The sequence below is a fragment of the Copadichromis virginalis genome, linkage group LG16 (genome assembly GCF_057382275.1).
Source record: "Copadichromis virginalis isolate Kocher_CV1m ecotype Utaka linkage group LG16, C_Virginalis_male_GT1.1, whole genome shotgun sequence".
Classification (NCBI taxonomy): Eukaryota; Metazoa; Chordata; class Actinopteri; order Cichliformes; family Cichlidae; genus Copadichromis; species Copadichromis virginalis.
In genome coordinates this window covers 17437690-17461629 of record NC_140633.1, presented here as the reverse complement: position 1 = coordinate 17461629, position 23940 = coordinate 17437690, and the positions used below count along the sequence as shown (strand labels likewise).

Genomic DNA, 23940 nt, shown 5'->3' with positions numbered 1-23940 from the left:
TCCCATGACAACTTTTCTGGGCTCAGAAAACACTTTTAAAAAATGACACTTTAAATTGTAAAATGAAAACTCCAATAGCCAATGTGCAATATGAATTAGAAAAAACAGCAAATGCCGCTTAATAAATGACGAGGATGATTGGAAATTAATTAGAAGTCATTGTGTGGATTTATTAATGGAATTAAATCCCACATTTTGATTAATTTGTGCAAGTTTAAAATTATTCAACACCTTTTGTTCCAAACTTAGTGAAGCTAAACAACCTAGTCGTCCAAATTTGCTGTCCTCTGAGCCGGATAACTAACTTTAGTCTTGCAAAGAGAGACTCCTAACCTGCAGGTCCTGCAGCTGGGGTCGTGGCTCGAGTCGAGTTCAGCTTGAATGATTTTGGTTTTACAGCACTGTGTTAGAGTAAAGGTAATGAATATATTTGTGGCATAGCCTTGTGGATGGTCCGTACTCGTCTCACAGCAGGCTGCACATAAAGACCAAGTTATGCGTGGGTTGGTGTTTTTAATGCACCTTAACTTTAAACTGTGTGAGCCTTAGGAGGTGGGGTAGATGTAAGTTTCTTCATTTGTAAGAGAGACGGACAGAGAAGATGGAATGTGTACCAGTAATTGCAGCAGAGCTGAGTACAGACTCTTTCAACTTATTTTTAAATTAGTTTACAGGTTGTGGGTCATCCCACATACCACTAAGACCAAAGTGATCTCCAGCTCAGAGGATGACTCATTTGATGAATATTAGGTTATAGCTTGCAGTCGACTTTATTGCATTTTGTGCACAAATACATCAAAATCTGGGGTGAATTTTATTTCTTGCCTCTACAACAGGATTTCAAGTGTTCAGGATAGTCAAGGCCTTTAAATACTATATATTAATCGCAGGTAAGGTGAGACCACCTGTCTTAGACATTGAACCTCCTTTTTTATCTAAGATATCCTCCCTTAAACTGCCTCCTTCTGTCCTGATGCAAATGTTTCCACATCGTCACATTTGATGTGACCTTGAGACACTTAAACAGGTGTCTCCAGGTCCACAAACACATGCTATATCAGCTGGCATTTGTTTTTTCAAACATAGAGGTACCCAGCAGTCGGATAGAAAACCGTGCAACCTTAAGACCACTGAAGACAGGTGTGTTCTCATACAGTAGTGAGAGCCGGGAAACATGCTCACACACACACACAGAGCACTTTCCAGGACACGACAGACTAATATGGTGTTGGGTCTCCATTTGCTCTAGAAACAGTCTCAATTCTTCACAGATCAGCAAACACCGGTGTTACACACAGATTTTCATGTTTATATTCAATGAGCACACACAGCTCCCCTGAGCAAATACTATTATGTGGAAACACAAACTTGGCAAACATGTGATCAATAAATGGCTTTGATCAACATTTAACTCTTGTGAGGGAAAGGTGAGATTGATTCCGAGGACATCTGTCATAATTAAAACTGCATAACTGCGTATTGTGTTGTGTGCGTGTGCGATGCACATGTGTGTGAGGTGAACTTGGCTCCTCTATCGTGCCATAAATCATGAAATACTGGCTGTGTTCCCTGAGGCGAGCAAGCCCGTATATCTCACACACACAGACTTCCCCTTCAGCTTCAATCATAAGTACTTCAGAGCAGCAGACAGAGTGAGCTGAAAATAAGTCAAATTAAAACTAATTCAAGCTAATTCATTTCAATTAAAGAAGACTGAAAAGGGGGGGAGGAGACAAAACAATTGTTAAATGGGGAAGATAAGTCTCTGTAATACTGTGCATGATAGTTGAGCTCTATTCCAATTCTGGGGAGTGTCTCTATGAATATGTCAGTCATGTTTTTAAATACCTAGCGAATTATTTATGACTGACAAATACACTAGCATGCATTCCAGACAAGCTTGATATGGTGCGTACACTCTTTAAAATCCAGAAGAGCTTTGAAAACGTCTCTGTGGGTGTTCTCTAAGTCGACGAGGTCTTTGACTCGTGCTTCTTTTCTTACTTATTTCTTTTCTTGTCTGTATGAAGACGACTCTGTATATAACAGCCCCAAACAGTGAAACAACAATGCTGCTTATCACAGATGGAGTCTCCAGCCTCTAATCTCACTGGACTTTCCCAGTCGCACTATTGGTTATTACAACTGAAGCACTGTATGTTTCTACATGCTTTGTTTCTAAGGAAACTGAGTTGCGGCTTGGCATCAGCGGGGGGTTTCCTTGGAAAATAGAGAGCATCGGAATCGTAAGACCTCAAATTGTGTTGTTTTGTAGCAGTAATCCTCTCTGTGTATAAATTCAGCTGTGACGGGAAAGTTGTGAAGCGACCTCGCTGCAGTTCCCTCTTCCCCTTTCTCTCTTATTTTCTGTTGTGTCATCCCTCTGTGTGTGTGTGTGCAGGGGAACATACTCACCTCAGTACAAAGTAAGCAAGCAACATGCGGGGTACAAGGAGACACACACACACAAACACACAGGCACAGCTGCAGCAATACTTGTAGACTCCTGTCAGCCCTGCCCTGCCTGACCCACTTTGGATGTTTCTAGAATAGGAGAAGGGCTTTTCCAGCCTACAAAGGAAAAACCCTTCTCGCTTGTGTTGTCATATGAAAGGCGATCAAAGCAGCGTTCTCACTCCTTTCCTATTCCTCCTTCATCAACAACATCGCTGACATCTCATCCAATAACTCAGCACAGACACTGGAGGCTGACTGATGACGCACTGCTCTGTCCTGTCAACATGTGCTTGAATAAACAGCCAGGGAGCGGGAAATCACTCATCTCAGCTGGCTTTTTAGATCACGTATAGGGTAATCTAATGTAACGTTATCTAATAATTAAGGGATCTAATCTGGCGGGAGATAATTAGAGCCACAGCAGCGAGATTATAGGCAAGTCCAAGCCACGTGTGCCCCCGGCTCGCTTACTGGGTTTGAGTGTAATAGGATTTATAACTCCCATCTAATCCCCTAAAAAATTATGGCGATCACTGGCTCTGTATTTGCTATCAAAAAGCATGGATTTAAAATTAAAGCTGATATGAAGGACGGCAAACAAAATGCTTCCACCGAGGTACTGACAGATGTCAGGGAGCCACATCTGTGCGGCTTAATGATCAACTGCAACAAAACAAGCTCAAATACAAAGTGCCAACTGATCATTTTCTGTACGGAGAATGCTCAGGCTTTGATACACACTGTAAGTCAATGCCAATCAATGCAGCCCATAGTGTCTGACTCACAAGATCAATATTTAAACCCAAAGGGAATACTAGACTTAGGGATTCCTTTTAATTCACCCCAACTCCCTCATTCTGACACATCTGAGAAGGAATTTGAAGCACCACAGTCTGTTTGGGCTCAGCTGTCAGAGCCCAGTGTTTTTGTCACCTGGGAAATGACGACAAATGTGTACGTCCGAGCACGTTAGCGCAACCTATGTGATCAGTGGTGCATTTGGGTTTTATTCGCTGGCAAAGAAACATCTTTTCAGGGTTCAATATTAAATTAAGTACAGCAAACAAGTCATTAGTCTTCCTAAGCTTTGTGCTCTCGTGCTAACACAGTGGAAAGAAGGAAAGAAGGGAGAGAAGGAAAGGAAGTGTCTGAGAAAGAGAGAGAGAGATGAAGCAGTGAGAACAGTAACAGTGGCAGGGAGCACCCCGGCAACAATGTCGCATATCAGTCGATAGAGATTTTCCCAGTTCATGTGAGACTGAAATTAATGAGGTATTTTCCCCATTAGGGCCTTTAATCAGAACGAGTACAGAAAGAAAGGAAAGGAAAACAGTGTTTGTTATAACGAGACACTCAAAACTAAGGAGAAAACGGCCATTTTAAAGGAGCTTCCCCCTCCTTGAATTCTTACTTTGATTTTATGTGAAGTGTCCCTCATCTTCCGGGCAGACTTGTGACACAGTTCACCAACACTTGTGCTTTAGCTGTTACTGTGGATTACCGTCACTTATTTGAAATTCAAGAGGCCGTGTGTTGCTCCAGAAAATGGCCGATCCAGGTGTGATGTTGTCATTTTATGCTTGCCAGTGAAGGCTGACTTGGCATCTACATCTCTGCACTCAGAGCAGACTGAAGCACACGCCGCCCCAATGAAAGGAAACACCAGCATACGGGCCCTTGTATTGACAGATGTGGACAGCGTCATCTGTCCACATCTGTGATCTGCGAGGGCTTCTGGATGCTGTTGACAATTTCAAATGAAAAGATAGATGCGCCACAAGCCAATTCGGAGGTGACACAAGAGGACGGACAATTAAATACACACACAGACAAAAATGGGGCAGCCACACATACACATCCCACCACATGCACACTGTGGGCAGACGCAGAAACAGCAGCCTGGAGGATAGCTGGTTATACCCTTCCATTCTCGTGCACCCTCACCCATGGCCAGATGTGTCCTCTACGGGCTATTATACGGATCCTCTTTCATCAAAGCCATTTTAATACATGTAATCACTAAGGGCTGGTGAAGCAGACACTTCATGGTGTTGTTCTGCTCCAGTATGAACAGAGAGACTCAGCAATCAAAATGGCTCTCTTTGTGGACAAGATGAAAGAGTAAACGCTGCTTCCGTGCACATAAAGAGGAAACAAATGCAGCTTGCCAAGAGGGTTCAATCTGTTGGAGTTAGAGCATGTGTGGTGCAACAGGTCTGATACCTGATGATTCTGAGAGAAACATGCAGCTGCCTTCAATCATTCACTAACAAGGGGGAAATGACCGGAGTCATTTTCTCCCTAAATGAATTACCCTCATTTCTTTTTCTAAGGGAAAACACTATTAGTGATTCCAGCAGTGAGCTAATTGTTGATATTGCTCTTTTAGCAATCCCAGGTTGCCACTTTACAGCCAAGAAATGTTCATGACGTGTTCATAATTGCACGGAATATCATTCGGAACAAGAGGGGAGGCCACTGGCTTTGGAAATTGATGGTGGTGGGGGTGGAGGAATTATGTTTGAAAGGAGTAATCTCCATTCCAGCGATACTGACCTTTTACTTGCATAGAAATGAGTTTCATTTTGGGCTTCTTGTAATCTACTTATGTACAGCAGTTCAGCATATTCTGTATGTGCTTCATGGCGATCAGACCCCTTTTTAGAATCACAGAGGTGACAGCTACGTAAACCTGTCTAAACCATTTGGTACAACTCGTCAGGAGCCCGTCAGCTACCTGGGTCTGCATAGAAATCAGAGGAATGTTGGTTATTTTCAACCAACTCGACTACATACACAAAACATGGTGCTCTGTCTTCTCATAATCAACTTTAACTTTTTTTTTTTTGGAGCACAAAGGTTTAACGTGGCAAATGCGTCTAATAAATAAAAAGCAAACATTATTGACTCGCCCCCTCGCTGCCCTGGCTCCAAGGTTGTTTTTTTTATAGTGCAGTCCTAATTAAGCGATCAACCAGTGGTTGAATGTATGCACATGTTTACACTGAATACACACTCTGAAGTTCCCAGACCTTGTCTCCGTAGTCTCCTCTTCCTGAGGCCGAAGATGCGCACTTTGGAGAAGATGTCGACCAGGTTCCCATTGCAGAGCCCCTTGTTCTTGTTGGGGCTCTTTCTCCGTCGGTTGGTGGAGGGTCGGTCTAAATGCTGCTCCCGTGCCTGTCTTTTCTGTCTGATCAGCCCACTTGCGATAGCAGCAGCCATGGCTCAAAATGTCACAACTGCTCAGGTCCAGTCTGCACTCGGAGCACGGACTATTCAAACAGCCGCCTCTCAGAGCTCGCAGCCCGGGTCACAGTCCCATGGTGGCGGCTATGTGGCTCGTTCCGTTATGTCAAATGCCAAATAAATATTTCTAAAAGCTGGCTTTCCTTTTTAAAAAAATCAAAAAAATCAAAATACTACATGATAATTAGGGGATTAAACCAGCTGTCACTATAACTCGAAAAATTCTTGAGCATGGTGGAAAAAAATTAGATCAGTTCATGCGTAATTCAGCACATCAGTGACTACAGTCTTGATTCCGAATATTTCCGAGGATTATTCATACCTGTGCTGTGATGTGTTTGTTCATTGTCTGTGAAATAATCAGCAGCATCGCCTCCTTAAATGTCCAGCACGGGCTTCCTCGTCCGCTCGGTGAAATCTCACCTGCTCTTTCCTCCTTTCACACTCCGTTTTTTCCCCCTCTCCTTTTGCCAGACGAGATTGCTTTTTTTGAAGTCAGTCTTTAGTCTGCGGTGGGGACGCCCGTGCATGTGCGCCGCCAGCAATTAAACAAACACAGGCGCCTCCTACGAAGATCACAACCCGTCTCAAGGCACAGCAGCTCGGGGCGAATCCAGCTCCCAAGTTTGCAAGAAGCAATCGGCGACAGGGACCCCGCGATGACCGAACGAGAGAAACACAGTTGGGAATACAGAGGAACGCGCAACCGAGCCAGAGTTGTTATGTGGAATTAATACCAAGTTATTTTCCAACTACCAGTCGACGTGTCGGCTAGTGTTCACAACACAAGCGACTGGGCGCGATAGGATCCAGGGAGGGAAAAACATACCCAAAGCTGATCCTGCATGTGGAGATGACGTCTGCATTGTGTGACAAGCTGCATACAAATACATTAAACTTAAACCCCCCGGCGACCAGCACACAATTCGACCCAGTGCATGTTCACAAAAGAGCCCACTGCGAGGAAAACGAATGCATAGCGATCAGTGCGCAGTGGGAATAAGGGAAGAAAGTAACACCACAGACAAACGGCGCAATTTATTTTCCAACGCTGAAAGAAAAAAAAAAGAAATGTGGGGTGGGGGTGGACGGGGTAGGAAGTGCTTGTTTATATGCCCCAGATCAACAAACGTTTCCCATCAACAAGTCCTAACCACTCGTTAGTGCACGACTTGAAGAGGTTGCACCCCCTCCCACTTCCTCCCTCCTGACAACCGAGCCCCTGCTTGAAGAGAGAAAGTGTGTGTGTGTGTGTGTGTGTGGGGGGGGGGGGGGGGGGGGGGGACAGACTGTCTGAAGCCGTTAGATAGTAGCATTTCAGTTTTTAACGCTTTAGTTTGGACTCTTTAGAAAGCTACATGTGGAAATAAGAAAGCCAAACGCGAGGGGACAGTGTGCCATTATGAACTCCCTTTCACCTCATTATCACAGGACAGTCCATATATTTCCACATATAGTGAGTGGATTACTGCTACTCTTCTTCTTTGTTATTTATTTATTTATTTTGCTCCATCTCATGAAACCTGTTTATGTTGTTCTAATTAAGATCGATTCAAGTCGCGCGCTCCATTTGCTGTGTGCGCCTTCAGCACCAGGGACAGCGTCTCTGATTTCTGCACCATCATGGAGGTGGGTCGCGAGTGTGGGGGTGTCATTTCTTCAGTCGGTTATCATAACCTTTACTTAAACGTCCACGAGCCACGAGACAGCGCGAATGCCTCCGGTAAATCACGAGTAAATGAGAGAGACTCCACTCCACTCATGACCCGCATGTGAATTTAAACGCTGACCGAGACGTCTCTGATCCACGCAATAAATGCCAGGGCGAGGTTGAGGCGTCTGATCCTTTTCGTTGATTTGGGGATAAATATCATCCAATTCTCAATCACAGGCACAGAAATTAAAACTCAAGAGAGCCATCTGCTGTTTGTGGCTGTAATTAAAGAGCCTGGCTCACGGGGGACTAAAGTGTTGTACTGAATAGCTCTGATGTGCGTTCACAACACACACACACACATGCACACACACACCTGTTGATATCCAGCAGATGTACACATATAAGATTGACTAAAGTGACAAAGGAACGGGAAAAATGTGTGAGGACAGATGAGCAGGTTTATAACAGCTGGATGAAAGCGCTGTTAGTGATTAAAAAAAAAAAAACACGAATTCCGCTTTAAAATGTTCTTTATAGATCACATAGGTTCACAAAAGACATTCAACCCGCTATGCGTGGGCTTGTGTGCTTTTCCCCCGACCCCTCATCCCACTAGATTGAGCACATATCGTGGGTGCATTAAAAGTTTATGTCCTAGGAGCCTCCTGCTGCTGCGGTGCTCTGAGAGACATGCAGTTAACGCTCCAACCAGCAGCGGACACTGTCAGCTCAACAATGGTCCCACAGCAACTTTGCAGAGCGGCACTGTCACCGTGACGGTTATGAATCGCAGAGGGCTTCTACTTAAGCTCACACATATAATGGATTTTCTTTATTCCTCTGGGTTACATCGCCTGACTGCACAAGAAATATGCATCTTCTCCTTTGAGTATATATATATATATATATATATATATATATATATATATATATATATATATATATACACATATAGGGAGGCTGGTGAACTATAGCCTTTCCACTTTCAGTCTCACAGCATGGGCATAATATACATGAACAGCTTTTTCCTCAAAGCACATAAATTCACATGTGGAAGTCTAGTCAGAGACAACACTGTGCAATCTAGGGCAGTTCTTTCCTTTAAGCTAAACACAGCAGTGGTTGCAAAAAAGCATCGAAAACCCCGTCAAACAGTCGAAGAGTAAAACAAAAGCGCACTTACCTACATTTTTTTTCCGTCTGTGTGTGAATGAATGAGGGTCCATGGCAGGCCCATTCCAAAGACCTATAAGCCAAGTGTTTTCCCCGTTACTTCTAATACCCCATTTATACTGCACCTTCTAGGCTCTAACATGGTTACAGCAAACTGACAGTCTGCCCTGAGCTGTTCACAGTAATTTCTTCAGGAAGGCCCTAAAAGCTTCACTCATTCTTTAAGTTGGGTCACAGAGACAGGCAGTTAGATAAACAGATGTGGACACTTTGTCTGAGGCTGCCCGCAAACACAAGGCTAAATGTTGCCTTAGGCTGGAATCTGCAAGACATTAACTAACAATAGTTATAAAATACAAGGCACGCCAATGCCGGTTTTTGAACCTCTATTATTTGTGTGGCACTGAGCATAACACCGTGCACATCTGGCCTTTATGGAAAACCCTGGAAACCAAGATTCATTCACAAAGATTCGACAAAGCAGAAGCTGCAATTAATGCAACCACAGCCTCATCAGGTCAAATCATTTAAATCCAATCTCCTCTGAGAAAATGAAATTATCTTAGTTAGATGTCCTGCTGCTGAGGCAAAGCAAATGGCAACTCACAGAGCTGAAGTAAACAACCCATTTGATTATTGCTGAGACTTTGCTTGAGGATAGTAGGAGGGGGCATGTTGTTTTATCACCTATCCTGATAGAAAAACCAGGCAGCAGGACTCAGCACTTCTGAGGCTCGACGATATAAAAGAACCTTAACTTTACAGAATGAAATTACATTGCATTATCAAAGACAGCAAGTTAATTCAATTTGAGAGGACTAATGATTTTTCCCAGCTCAGATTCATGTCATCCCTCTACCCCTCCATGTCTTTTTCTTCTTCCCCTCACTTTAGCTGTTTAATCAGGGAATATCATGAGTCCATATCATGAAGTAATAAAAGCTTAGCAAGCCCAGTTATAGACTTTAAGTATCCTACAGTGCTCGTGTATGCGTCTCATTAGTTTGGATGAGTTTAATAGTCCGAGCTAATCAGAGAGCTAAGATAGACGAGTGCACATAAAGAGCCTGTATGGGGCAGCGACTGTGGAGAAATTTTATTAAGTGGTCATGAATTAAGTGCACATACTGAAACCGTGGAGATGGGAAAAGGCCAGAAAGCTCAGGGGATCGCGAGCACATGATCATGAACAGTCTTAACTAGTTTGTTATTTTGCATGCTCATTACTGAACATTTTTGCATTTGATCACTTTGAGTGAGATTCCTTTATTAGATCGTTCACTTATGACCTGAAGAAAATTATTAAAACTATGAAAACTGTCAAATTTATTTAAAAACTATAGAATATTTTTAAACTAATTCCTTGTTTTATAAGCTTTATTTGACTTGAAGATGCCTTTGTGTTATCTTTGTATGTGCCGTCTTTTTCTGTCTTATTCGGAATTTCGTGAATGTTTGATCCTCTTTGGATTTTTGGTCCACGTTACTAAAGAATCCTCCTGTTGGTGAAGTTTTACTCTTGCTACTGGTTGAACACCATACGTCTAATGCCTCTAATGGTGGAACACACTAGAGAAGATTCATTGTGTTCATGGACTGTATTTTCGACCTGATGAAGGTCTGTGTGCCAAAACGTGTCGGAATTTTAGGTTAAATATAACCACGCCAATAATAATAAAGGTAATTTGCTTTGATCTGAAAATACAGTGCTTTGGAGTTTTAGTGATAATTTTAGTTTATATGTCATTGGAAGAATACATTGATGTACAATTGACATTGATTGGCTGGAATCACTTGTTCAGTTTTTGTTTAAGTAGTGTTCTGCAACATTCAGTGGCCTTTTGTTCCCTTTGTGGTGTCTTTTCATTTTAAAAAAACAGTCCCATTTAGCGTTTTTATTGTAGTGGACACAAAGTTTTTAGTAAGTTGTAAACATTTCTGTGTTTGCTGGTACACTTGGGTTCCATTACACATTCTTTGCAGGATGCCCGGTAATTGAAAGAATACCAACAGGGAATTTCCACCATCTGTAGACAGTTTTCTAATGGTGAACTAATGAACACCAAAGTCTTTAGAAAAGCATTTTCTTCTCTGTGTATTTCCATAATGTTTCTTTGGTCCTGTGAAAGTTGCTTTTTTTCAGCTGCTCCTTCAGGGGCTGCAGCTGCAGAAGGATCCACATGTTTGATTGGGCACAGATGTTTATGCCCTTCCTGATCCAACCCTCTCTCTGTGTCTCCTCCCGGTGTCAACCAGAAGATCACTTAACAGATGTTAAGTGAACATGTTAAACACTACACTATAGCACAACTAAAATATTAAAAGTACATACAGTGGGGCAAAAAAGTATTTAGTCAGCCACCGATTGTGCAAGTTCCCCCACTTAAAATGATGACAGAGGTCAGTAATTTGCACCAGAGGTACACTTCAACTGTGAGAGACAGAATGTGAAAAAAAAAATCCATGAATTCACATGGTAGGATTTGAAAAGAATTTATTCGTAAATCAGGGTGGAAAATAAGTATTTGGTCACCTCAAACAAGGAAAATCTCTGGCTCTCACAGACCTGTAACGTCTTCTGTAAGAAGCTTTTCTGTCCCCCACTCGTTACCTGTATGAATGGCACCTGTTTGAACTCATCATCTGTATAAAAGACACCTGTCCACAGCCTCAAACAGTCAGACTCCAAACTCCGCCATGGCCAAGACCAAAGAGCTTTCGAAGGACACCAGGAAAAGTATTGTAGACCTGCACCAGACTGGGAAGAGTGAATCTACAATAGGCAAGCAGCTTGGTGTGAAAAAATCAACTGTGGGAGCAATCATCAGAAAATGGAAGACATACAAGACCACTGATAATCTCCCTCGATCTGGGGCTCCACGCAAGATCTCATCCCGTGGGGTCAAAATGATCATGAGAACGGTGAGCAAAGATCCCAGAACCACACGGGGGGACCTGGTGAATGACCTGCAGAGAGCTGGGACCAAAGTAACAAAGGTCACCATCAGTAACACACTACAACGGCAGGGAATCAAATCCCGCAGTGCCAGACGTGTTCCGCTGCTGAAGCCAGTGCATGTCCAGGCCCGTCTGAAGTTTGCCAGAGAGCACATGGATGATACAGCAGAGGATTGGGAGAATGTCATGTGGTCAGATGAAACCAAAGTAGAACTTTTTGGTATAAACTCAACTCGTCGTGTTTGGAGGAAGACGAATACAGAGTTGCATCCCAAGAACACCATACCTACTGTGAAGCATGGGGGTGGAAACATCATGCTATGGGGCTGTTTTTCTGCCAAGGGGACAGGACGACTGATCCGTGTTAAGGACAGAATGAATGGGACCATGTATCGTGAGATTTTGAGCCAAAACCTCCTTCCATCAGTGAGAACTTTGAAGATGAAACGAGGCTGGGTCTTCCAACATGACAATGATCCAAAACACACCGCCCGGGCAACAAAGGAGTGGCTCCGTAAGAAGCATTTGAAAGTCCTGGAGTGGCCTAGCCAGTCTCCAGACCTCAACCCGATAGAAAATCTGTGGCGGGAGTTGAAAGTCCGTGTTGCTCGGCGACAGCCCCAAAACATCACTGCTCTCGAGAAGATCTGCATGGAGGAATGGGCCAAAATACCAGCTACTGTATGGTAAAGACCTATAGTAAACGTTTGACCTCTGTTATTGCCAACAAAGGTTATGTTACAAAGTACTGAGTTGTATTTTTGTTATTGACCAAATACTTATTTTCCACCCTGATTTACGAATAAATTCTTTACAAATCCTACCATGTGGATTCATGGATTTTTTTTCACATTCTGTCTCTCACAGTTGAAGTGTACCTCTGGTGCAAATTACTGACCTCTGTCATCATTTTAGGTGGGGGAACTTGCACAATCGGTGGCTGACTAAATACTTTTTTGCCCCACTGTATGTATTGGTAAGTGTGTAAGATTTTGTCAAGAGTTGTTATGTCTTTTGTTACTGGATTGAGGGCACATGTCAGAGGCAAGATTTAGGAAAATCAGTGCATATAAAAACACAGATGATTTACAGTGTTGTACAGTGCTGTGGTTTACATCCAAAGTCTCAGTAAACATGTTACTAAATACCTCAATAGATATGTAATATATATATATATTTTTTTTTTTCAAACTTCTAGGTTTTATTTTTGTTGTTGTTATTCTAAAATGTTGTTTTTTTTACGCTGAGTTTGAGTTGAGGTTTTAATTTAATGTCAGTAAACTATAATAACATTGTGTCTATAATTTCATTACAGATTGAGATCACACAAGATTTTGTCAACATCAAGACAGAAATCCTGAGTTCACAAGCTTTTTCTTGCAACAGTGAAAAGTCACATATAGAAAGCAGTAAATAATGAATAAGTGAGTGATGTGAGTTACAGCCAATATGGCGTGATGGGAAAGCAGGGCCTAGTTGTTGCTGCCTCCTTATTGCTGAAGGAATATATGAATGAATGAGCTTCCACGAGGTCAACCAAGAAGCAGTAACTGTTGCTTTACTGTGAGTGAGATCATTCACTGTGAATAAATTATACATTTAAAAAAGTGGCAGAACAACCTCAGAGAGACTGACTTCTGAATATGTGGAACAGCTCGCACACTACGTCTCTGCCCACAGACCTTTAAATAGCCGCTTCATCATCTCATGCAGAGTGTTATAAAAATCACTTAAATGTGCATCACATAATTGCCCCTAGGTATACTAAATATGCCACCAGAGAATATGTATGGCCACACTACAATATGTCTCTCTGTTGCGAGTGTGATGGAGCACTGCCCTTTCTCTGGGGATGAGATTAAAGTGGGCCTGAGGTGTGGGGCCCTCCGACGGAGACATTAATGAAACACAGTGGCTTCAAACTGTTAGCTTCACTCACCAATTGTCTAAAGTCAACTAAAAAAGAGGTAGTTAACACTTTTGTTGCTGAACTAGCGCAAAATAAAACAAAATAGTCTTCTTAAAGTGGAAAAAAAATGAGTAAGAAAGAGGATGGGATTGTGGGGACATAATTATTGAATGAGGGGTCTCATAATGGTGTTTTGCTTAAACAAAACTCCTTATTAAGTCTTCTTGGCAACTTTAGCTTTGAAATGGAAGGTCACTCAAAAATCAGATATGTCTGGAGGCTTTGCTGCCGCATTTAAAGCTGAGACAGCCGATTTTTGCAAGTGAAACGAGACAAATTTTGCACTAGTGGCAGTGATCCAACTGATCTCAGTTGCCTCTTGGTTGCAGTGTTTAGTTAAAAACTCAACAAAAGCTCAAAAACAAACAGTCCAATATGATGCATAACTAATTTGGGGGTGTTTAAGGACTAATATGAGCGAGTAAACAGATGTATACAGGGAGCGATAGATGCAAATGCAAAAGAAGATGAAAAGAGGAGAGGCCAAAAGTCAGACATGCTGGGGCAAAACAATGTCACAGTTCACCGGAGAGTCAACATACTGGTCATACACATCCTCTATTCCCGCTTCATTCTCTCTTTCTGTATCACACACACACACACACACACACACACACACACACACACACACACACACACACACACACACACACACACACACACACACACACACACACACACACACACAGCTTCATCCTTTGATCCTATTTTAAGTCTGCAGCAGTGATGGAATGTGCCTTGTCAGCAGCACTGCAGAGTGAGGTTCCTTGGAGAAGCCCTGGGCAGTGTGGGAGAATATCAATTACTCTGAGCCCCTGTGGCATCGCCTGCTTCCGGATTTTAAGGCTGACACCAGGCGCACAAAAATGTGTGCTTGCATGTGTGCATATTTTATTGTTTTGCTTGTCAGTGAATATGCATACAGAGGTGTCTAAACCAAAGCCAAGTGAAGTGGATAGGTGTGCACATTAATATTAATCATTTCCCGACGCAGGTGAAGGACCTCTGTGTATTTCGGTGCTTCATATAATGTTAATGAGGGTGGCGCCAGGTCAGGTCAAGTTCTGTTTGTGAGTTCAAAAATAAGACATGAAGAAAATCAGGTCAGTGAGTTCTGATGTGAATGTAAAGAATATTCATGTAGTCGTGTCTGCAGCATAGTTTTCAATCAGGTAACTCACATTTTTAAGATAAAAGGCCAGCCAAGCAAAACCGTGTGTGTGTGTGTGTGTTTAAGTGCAATACACAAATGATATTGGATATGCAGATGTAAGAACAGCACAGGTCTGTCAGGATTAATGGCTACCTTTGATAACATCATCACTGCTGACACCTTTTACACATTACTGTGAACTGATTCTGCTCCCTCACTCACTCTCTCTCTCTCTCCCTCCCTCCCCCCCCCCACTCTCTCTCACACACACACACACACACTACATATTTACATTTATGCTTGCCAGTCCTCTTGAAAGAACAAGCCAAAATCAATTAGCACGAAAGAGGAAGCGGCTGATCGACAGCCCCATCGAGGTCGATGTTTAAGAAGATGTGCATGTCTGCTTTCCACGTGCACACGCTCACCATGCCTGTATGGTGCATACTTTGATAACGTGTATTATTGTGTCATGGATTTTCTCCTTGGGTTTTTGGCAGCTAGTCACAGCCAGATATAATCTGACACATAATTCCAATAAAATGACAAACTGCTGTTTTCAAATTTGTGTTTTTGCATTTATTAATTAAATCACCTATACCGTGTCACAATCCCACAGGCCATTTGGACACTAGGTGTCTCTGTTTTGCTTCTGGTTGTGCTTTCTCCTGCAGATGTAAGTGATCAGCTGGATGAACTACATCAGATTCCTTCTTTCAGACTTTCTTTCCTTTGCTTTGCATGTGCACTCCTACCCATCCACAAGTGTCTCACACTACCGACTGTGCTGACAAATAGCTCTTCTATAAGTCTATTATGTATTTGTAAATATATTTCTGCTTTGAGGCGGGCTGTGACAAATGCGTACTCATCCAGGATCAAAACCCAGGACATGTTGCACTTGAAGTGAGAATCAGCCCACACCTTGTGACAGGTTTTCAGATGGGATGTGACAATTATCGTAATTACAGAGCATTAAAAGGCACCAATTCACGGCTCCAGCTTCACATTTATCTCACGGACAATGAAGTGATAAGCAGTAGTCTCGACATGAAAAAGGCTGATTAGCTAAGATTCTCAAACATTTTGTAGTGCAGCATCATTAGAGCTGAGGATGTGATTTCAACAATAGCTACAAATTCTCCAATACCATAAAATATAACAACAGTGCAACAAGAGCTGTACCAGCCCACCGTCATCCCAGACAGCAGGTGATCTGATTCTGTAATGTCTGCTCTGTATTCACTGTACTCGGGAAAAAATGCACAACCTTGCTTGTGCTGTATATAAATTATAAAAATATCCATTACTACAACATGACAAATGTGCTGTTGGTAATGAATGACTTGGAGCCATAACCATAAAAATGATGGCTCTATAAAATATTCTGTCAAATAGATGTGTTTCACATTGCACTCCTTTTAATGTTTCCTCTTTGAGGTCTATTAAGGTGTGCTCATATAATATGGACCATAGATCTTTAATAACTAAGTATGAATAGGACCTCGGTCACCTCTGATTGAGAAGACTAATAAAGCTTTCCACAAGAGACAATGAAATACTGATGATGTCTGTAATGACCAGAATTATGGCGCTAACTTTCATTAGCTGGTGCTGCACTTTGACTGGTGTGACCCTCTTGGCTCTGAGGAGAAAGGAAGACAAAAACACTGATGATGTCCTGCCACTACAGAAGTGATGTGTGTTTGACTGTGAGCTAATGCAAGTGACAAGGGGACTAGTCTGAAGTGATGAGGTTAATACCGAAGTATGACAGCAGTAATTAACCAGGAGACATTACGGCACACTCAGACGCCCATTAACTGTCATAGATCAAGTGTTACCACAACTATGAATACATCAAAAATTCCACATCTAATATATACTCAGATAGTAAGGTTTATATTAAAATAGGTGCAATATGCCACTGGACACACTCAGTTTCAGCTGTAGATGTCAAAAAAACACAAAATAACAACAAAATATGGAAAAGCATCTTCATCAAATGAATATGGAAAACATTAAAGTACATTCGACTACATTTTTTCAGATTACTTTAAAAATAAAAATACACCAAAACAATCCACAGGTTTGATATAGGCCCAAGAAATGTCCTCAGGTGCTCACATCAGTTTTCAGCAACACTTGGCGAGAAGCCATTGTCAACAAAGTGATAAGCCAAATTAGGTAAGACATTTCTTTGATTGGAAGAATACACTTAAATACAGAATCGACTGAACACAACATGTGTTAACGGGGTGCTCTGTGAAATCTGAGGCTGATCTATTATGAAGTAATCTAAATCACATGTGCCCTTTAAAGAGAATCTGGTTTTGAAGCTGTAACTGGCATACTGCAGGGGTGTCTACTTATTTTACTCGAGCTATGTCTTCTAGCACATAGAATATAACATATGGACACGTTAACAAGGTTAAATCTTCATCAGAGGGGGTCTTAAAAAACACCTCCACTTCTCCTGAGTACAAATTTACAGTTTTTTTTTAAAGTACTTGGCAGACAGCTTGTTCCAAGAATATTAGAGAAGTTGCTGGACTCGGTGGATTTAGGCTACAGTCTGACTCAATGATGTTGAGATCACAGCTCTGTGTGGGCCATACCATCTGTTACAGGACTCCTAGTTTTGTTCTTTATGAATCTGGCAGTGTGTCCGTCTTTTTTCTTGCTAAAGGACGAATTGGTGATGGTGCTGACACCTGCTCAGTGGCTCTGCATGTTTAATAGGATTTCTTCATAAGACAAGTCACCTAAAAGTTACTTATAGTGCCGTGCACACATTTGGAAGGAGAATTTTCTTGCACAGAAATCTGTGGTTCAGATTTGCAATATTTTGTTAGTTGTGCATGCAAACATGAAGCTCTTTTATCTTTTTATCTTTATATTTTAAACAAAAAGAAGTATCATAGGTAGAGTTTAGGTTATGTGTGCAATAAACTGGCATTTCCCAGCCTGCCATATTAATTCATTTACAGGAAACAACAGCAACAGCACTAAAATATTGTGACTCCACTGTAACAAGGTTTCAGGGGATGTAGGACCTCATCCACCAAATGAGCAACTTATTATGTTGCTCACAGTATAAATTATCGACTATATTCCTATTTAGATGTTTACTTTTTGACTTGACACATTATAGCATATTGATAGTTTAACTGTCAAGATAATGTGGACTCTTTTCTCTTTACTGTCTTTATAATTCTTTTACTTCTTTGAAATTGCTTTACTACATTTTAGCCACTAGAGAGCAGTGCAGAGCTCAGCAGGACCCTGCTGCAGGATTAGAGTAATGACCAAGGAGAGGAGCTGCTCTGCACAGAGCATATGTGCTTCCACTCTAAAAAGTTCACGTTCTTTCCCTAAAACTACATTTCTGTGCACTGTGATGTCTTTTATAATGACAATAAATAATTCAAATGGAAGCCCATCGACTTTAATTTGCATGCAGCAACGTGTATCGTAAAAATAAAATAATTTTTAAAAAAGATTCTAGTGAATTAAATATAAGCTCCTTTTCTGGGAAACTAACAGTGTGTCATGTCGGTACATTGTCCTGAATGTAAGCACTATATTTAGATTCTAAATGTTCCAGTGCACTTAGGCAACCATCTGTCAGAAGATTTACTGGACTGGATCGAAAGCGAAGCGTTTCACTGAAGAACAAAGAAGCTGTATTCTTAAGACAACCAAGATGCCCTCAAGTGGCCAAAACGGGCAACATCGCAAATGCTGTGCGGACATGTGAGTCTTGATGATGATAGCCCACTGGGTCTCATCACTTTATCGAAATCATCTCTGTGTCAGTCAATACTCATAAAAGATCTGACAACATGATGTAAACAGCAGTGATCTCAGTGCAGAGTTATGACCTAACAAGAGGAAGTGAGCAGTAACTAATATTAGAGTCAGTAGTGATAAACCAAAAGCTGATAGTGGGTTTCAGGGTGCTGTAAAACACTTATCGATCATCTTTTGGCAACAGGTATTTACTATATATGAATTCATATTTCACATTAATTGTCAACATCCACGTCAGATGAGACGAGGAAACAGCATGAAGACAACAACTGAAATGAAGAAAAAGACAAAAAAACAAACAAACAAACTGGAAAAGGCATTAATTTTCATTTTGTTACACAATAGAGGCACACTATGATATATGGATTTGCCTTAGGGCGCATAGCTTCCAATAGCATTTAGTGGTGCAGTGATGTCAGGTCACACTACACACTAACAGAGGAAGACACTGTTGATGTGAACAGTGGAGCACAGCCAGACGAGCGCTCTCGATATGGTGCAGAAAGCAGACATTAGCCTTTACCAGACAATCGCTGGCTCTCAGAATACAGCATGTCACCACAAGTCACCGTTTAACCAACCAGACAAAGGAAAATCCACATCAGAGTTACAAACACCCTCTTAGAGCTCGTGCTTATGTTAGCTTGAGCTGTCACGGGTTAAAGGTCGAGGCAGAGAGACAAGTTCCACGTGTGAGTAAACACGATATAATGAAGTAACGAAAAAATAAATGAAAAATACAGAAAACCATTCTGCAAGCACAAAAGACAGAACAATGCCAAAATCAAAGTCTAAACAACACGATTTATGTTTATGCCCAAAAGCCCTAATTAATATATATGCAAATGGAGATAATGAAATAATAATTATAGAGATGAAAGCATTATTACCTTTAAGCTGTTTTTTTTAAATTGTGTCAATCTGTGAGATATAAAAGAGTAAAAAGAAAAGATTAAAAAAACCCTCTCAAACAGAGTGTTTCATTTGCATGTCTGCTGTTAGGGCCTAATGAAAAGTGACACATTTGTAATTACAGTGGACTATAATTAGGCGGTGTGTAAGTGAGATGCAAGAACCCAAGTCTTTATGCCTGGGCTACGAATGGGGGGAGGGGGCATTTAAATCATCTGAAATACATAAGAGAAAAATGACTTAAAGTTGATGCAAGAGTTTAATTTTCTTTCCACATGAAACAGACCGTTGAGGTGGGACTTGATTACAGAGCTCGAAAATTGGCAGGACTGAGCCTGCAATGTGGACAGCGATGTTGGCCTTCGTTGTACTGCTGAAGCTCACTCACCTCCTCCATCACGCCTACTTACAGAGGAGGAGGAGGAGGACGGCGAAGAGGAGGGACATGTTTTTATCCTGGCCCTCAGGATATTGAAGATTGAGGCTTTAGTAAAAAGACAGAGCTGTCGATGATGCTGTTGCAGACGCACACACCTGTGACCTCCTTCTGCTGCTGCTGCCCTGTAAAGTCAACTGACATTCCCGGCAGTGTTTGTTTGACTATCAAACATGACCACACAGCGCTGGATCCCTGAAAGACAGCTGTGGACATAACGACTGCTAATCATATTTTACTAAAATGTGACAAAACACATGCTGCTTGCTTATAAGTGAGCACCAGTGTGACAGAGGTATAGTTAGAATAGCAGCTCAGAAAGTGACATTTCACCCCCGGTCAAAAATCATCACGCTTCAACGTTACAGATGCTTTCTTACACAACAACAAGTACTTTATACTAAAGCAACACTTTACTTTTCTTCTGCTTCATCCTGTCTTTAAGAACTAGGTGAGGTAATGCGAGAATCAATTGCTCTGTTTCTTGATAATCTAAAAAAAATGTTTGCTGGAGTAAACAGATGGTGGAAAAGTGAGCAGAGGTGTAAGGGATGATTTCAGTGAACTTTTTAAAAAGAAGAATTGAGTTTCTCACATCCACCCACATTTTCCTTCCCCCCACTTGCCCAGCAGCTGGACTTTGGTTGTCAAAGTTTGGGATCACGTGCAAATTTCCTTCTTTACCAAAAACATTTTCAGAAAACTCACAAACAATTTTATCCATTTCACAAACAATTAAAATAATCAGATGAATGTTAAGGGATACATTTTTGCATAGATGCCTGTTATCAGCCGTCTCCTGATATGGTTGTTCTGATATGGTTCACGTCTGAAAGTCATTGTACTATTAATGGAGAAAAAAGGAGAGCATGGCATTCTTTAGGTCACTTTAGTATCAGCAGAAGTCGGGCAATTGTTTGCCTTTTTGTTTACAGGCTCAAAATGGCCAGAAAGAAAGATCTTTCTTTAGAAAACTGTCAATCTATTGTTGCGCTTAAAAAGGAAGGATATTTGATGTAAGAATTTGGAAACTTAAAATCTCTTACCATGCTTTCAGCTACTCCCTTCAGAGAGCAGCACAAACTGGCTCTAACACAGACAGAAAAAGGAGTGGGAGGCCCCGATGCACAACGGTGCAAAACACAAATATCTGAGAGTGTGTAGCTTAAGACAAAGATGCCTCACAGGTCATACACTGGTAGCGTGCACTAAACAGCACCCATCAAACACCAACAGTGTTAGCATCAAGAAGAGGCAACAGTAGGATGCTAGACTTCATGGTAGAACTGTTGACAAAAAGACATGTTTCAAACTGTCCAGTAAAAATAAAAGACTGAGACGAGCACAAGAGTGCAGACATTCGACACTGGAAGACTGGAAGAAGGGGTTGTGGGTATATGAGTCCAAGAAGAATATTTGATGCAAGAACAGTGTTTAATACCGTCAGCCAAGCATATTGGAGGCAGCGTGAATGTCTAGGAGTGCTTTGGAGGAAAAAAGGGGTGGGTGGGGGGGGGAAGGAAAGCTTGAGGAAAGAAAGGTATCATAAGACTTTGCAACACCATGCCATACCCTGTGGACTAGCATTGACCGATATAATCCCTTGACCCAAACCACGCCTCCAAAAGGTGTCAGCAATATCAAAAGAATAAGCAGTCAGTCAGAATTATGACTGTAATGGAGATATTCCAGGAAGCGATTTAATTCCAGGAAGTATGGAGTAAAATCTCATCCCATTACTTTGAAAAATTGACAGCTAGAAGTCTTGATAGCTAGAAGTGTCTACTGGGGCTGTAACATGGGAAAGCAGATTCATCAATTAAAATCAGCATTTCTAACTCTGTTAATGATGAAAATATGATGTTTTTAAGGTTAAAGTGATGTCTAAGCCAAACATTGTGTCAAAACTGCACTGCAGACTCACTGTCATCAAAGCAATGCATCATTTCGGTTGATGTAAAGCATGCAGCAGGTGACTCTGACAAAGCTGCATCCATTTCCCAAGGGCTGCATGTTTTCTGTTAAAACCTTGTTTCAGTGTTTTTCCAGCCAATAGAGGAGATGACCTTTCGACACGGCTCTAAAAATAGCACCACTCTGAAATAAAGGGGCGCTCCCAGGATAAGTAAGACGCTTGTGAAGTGCAAACACATAAGCTGATGTCTGCCCTCATGAAAGCTGATACACACATGCTGCCCTTATTAACACATGAACATCGCCATTGCCCTCTTCATCAGCCTCCCTGATGCCTGGTCAATTTCTGCTTATGGAAGTACGCTCCTTTGCTTTGGACAAGCTTGAAATGGACTGGTTAAACCCATTTTCTTTATAGTCTTGTTTGTTCAAAGGCTAAAAGCAAGCAGTGTTTTAGTAATACGTCGGGTTCTGGGAAGAACAGTGAATTTTTATTCCTTTCACTTTTTATATGCTAATTCTTTCTGCTCATTTACAAAGAAGAGCAACTAGAAAGAAAACACCTGAGAGTTGCTTGTATATCCAGCCCTAAAGCAGTGGATATCATTCGTGTCAGTGAGCTAGTATGGGCCTCTGAGACTGAAAGCCAAAAAACTGCAGTTCCTCGCATGGCCACTTGAAGGTCCCCACTGACTCCCATGTTTAAAGCTAAAGACAGTAAGCTAAGTTAAAGACAGAGAAAATTAATTATAAATAATAAAAGGCTAAAAGTAAGGAATCAAAAAGCCAGATGAAAGACCAGAAAAAACACAGACAATGAAAGTCTATCAAAGATGATAAAACAAGTACACATAAAAGCAAGTCTAACAAAATAAGTTTTAAGGAACAATTTAAAAGAGGCTACTGATTCTGTAAGCCTCATCTTCCTCTAAAAAAATGTAATTAAGGCTTAAAAGTATGCATTTTCAGAAAGCTTCGACTTGACTGGTAGCTTTGCCGCTAGCTGTCTGTAAGCCTTAAACTTCAGTTAACCGGTGAGATGGCAAGTAAGAGCTGCTGCCTTTCGATCAATTATCCAACGGATAACAAAGGTTCCTGGGTGGTTAACTGTGCTAGCAGTCCGTCCAATAGTCCAGTTTTAAGAAGTTAAATCCTCATATTTTAGCAACCAGGAGAGACACTTTATACAGTTTATGGATGGACCTTGCTAACCAAGCATGTTAGCATTAGTTATGACTTTACTAACCACCCTTCAGCCTAAATATGGATACAAAACCAAACAAAAACTGGGATGGTAATGGTAAAAATGTGAAAATCAAGGCATAAACAGAAGACTTCACAGAACAATGGGTCACATTACAGTGGCTTGATCCATCATTTGTAGTTTAAACAAACAAAAACCTAGGTCTCCTGAGTAACACTAGCATCAGTTTCCCCCGATTCACCTGCTGATTCCCAGAAGAGTTCAGCTTCCTGCTTTCTATGCTGGTCGCTCTCCCTCTGTGTTTGCACAGGCCCTCAAATGTACAGCTACATAGGCGCATTACAAAGGATTCGTAAGAAAGCTAAAACGGAGTCTGCCGATCAAACACCGTTGCTAAGTAACGTACAAGAAGCTCCCAAAAGTGCACTCAGTAAGTTCAGTAAGTTGTCACAAGCCTACACACGGTGCACAGGTAAACATACTGAGTCAAGTGTACACATTTCCCTGCCACAGTGTGCTTCAAACCAGCACAAGTAGGATGCAGTAAACATCCTTAGGCACTTCTAATGATATTTTTTGTAGTTTTGATATCATACTGCCTGTTGAATTATACTGAGTAAATATGAATATATTTTAAAAAAGAGTGCAAAGTATGAGAATGGGCTTAGAGAGAGTAAGAGAATTACACTGTGCAGCAGCAGCAGAAAATCCAGGCTGTCTAATTTATGGTTGCCTATACTCATAAAACATGAATCCTGTCCATGAAGTGCTGAATCATTTGGTGTGCGCACCCACTGCTCCACTTCCCGCTCCCACATATATGCATGTGTGTACACAAGCAAAAATGCACAGCAGCAGGGACGCGTGCAGAGTCCACCCCCAAACCAACTTCATCTCTCATTCACACACTTCAACATGCTGCTTAACATTAATCCAAATCACCGTCAGTCTAAACTGCTCGAAACAGATTAAACTAGAATGAACACACACCGGGACAAAATACAAACACAAGCAAGTTTTGTCTGTTGGATTCCCTCCGCTGGCC

The 23940-nt window shown here is 41.5% G+C and overlaps 1 protein-coding gene across 2 annotated transcripts in view; it reads right to left on the bottom strand.

Annotated features, from left to right (window-relative positions):
* The window catches only part of fgf14 (fibroblast growth factor 14), a 117243-nt gene that overhangs the window by 39617 nt on the left and 53686 nt on the right, over positions 1-23940 (bottom strand). Inside the window, exon 1 of one of the 2 annotated variants that reach the window (XM_085435656.1) lies at positions 5490-6693. The exons of the other annotated variant lie outside the window; for it this stretch is intronic. Coding sequence (XP_085291782.1) covers positions 5490-5682 — 193 coding nt within the window. The 5' untranslated portion in view covers positions 5683-6693. Of the gene's footprint in view, positions 1-5489; positions 6694-23940 lie in introns of those variants that run through there. 2 annotated transcript variants of the gene reach the window in all.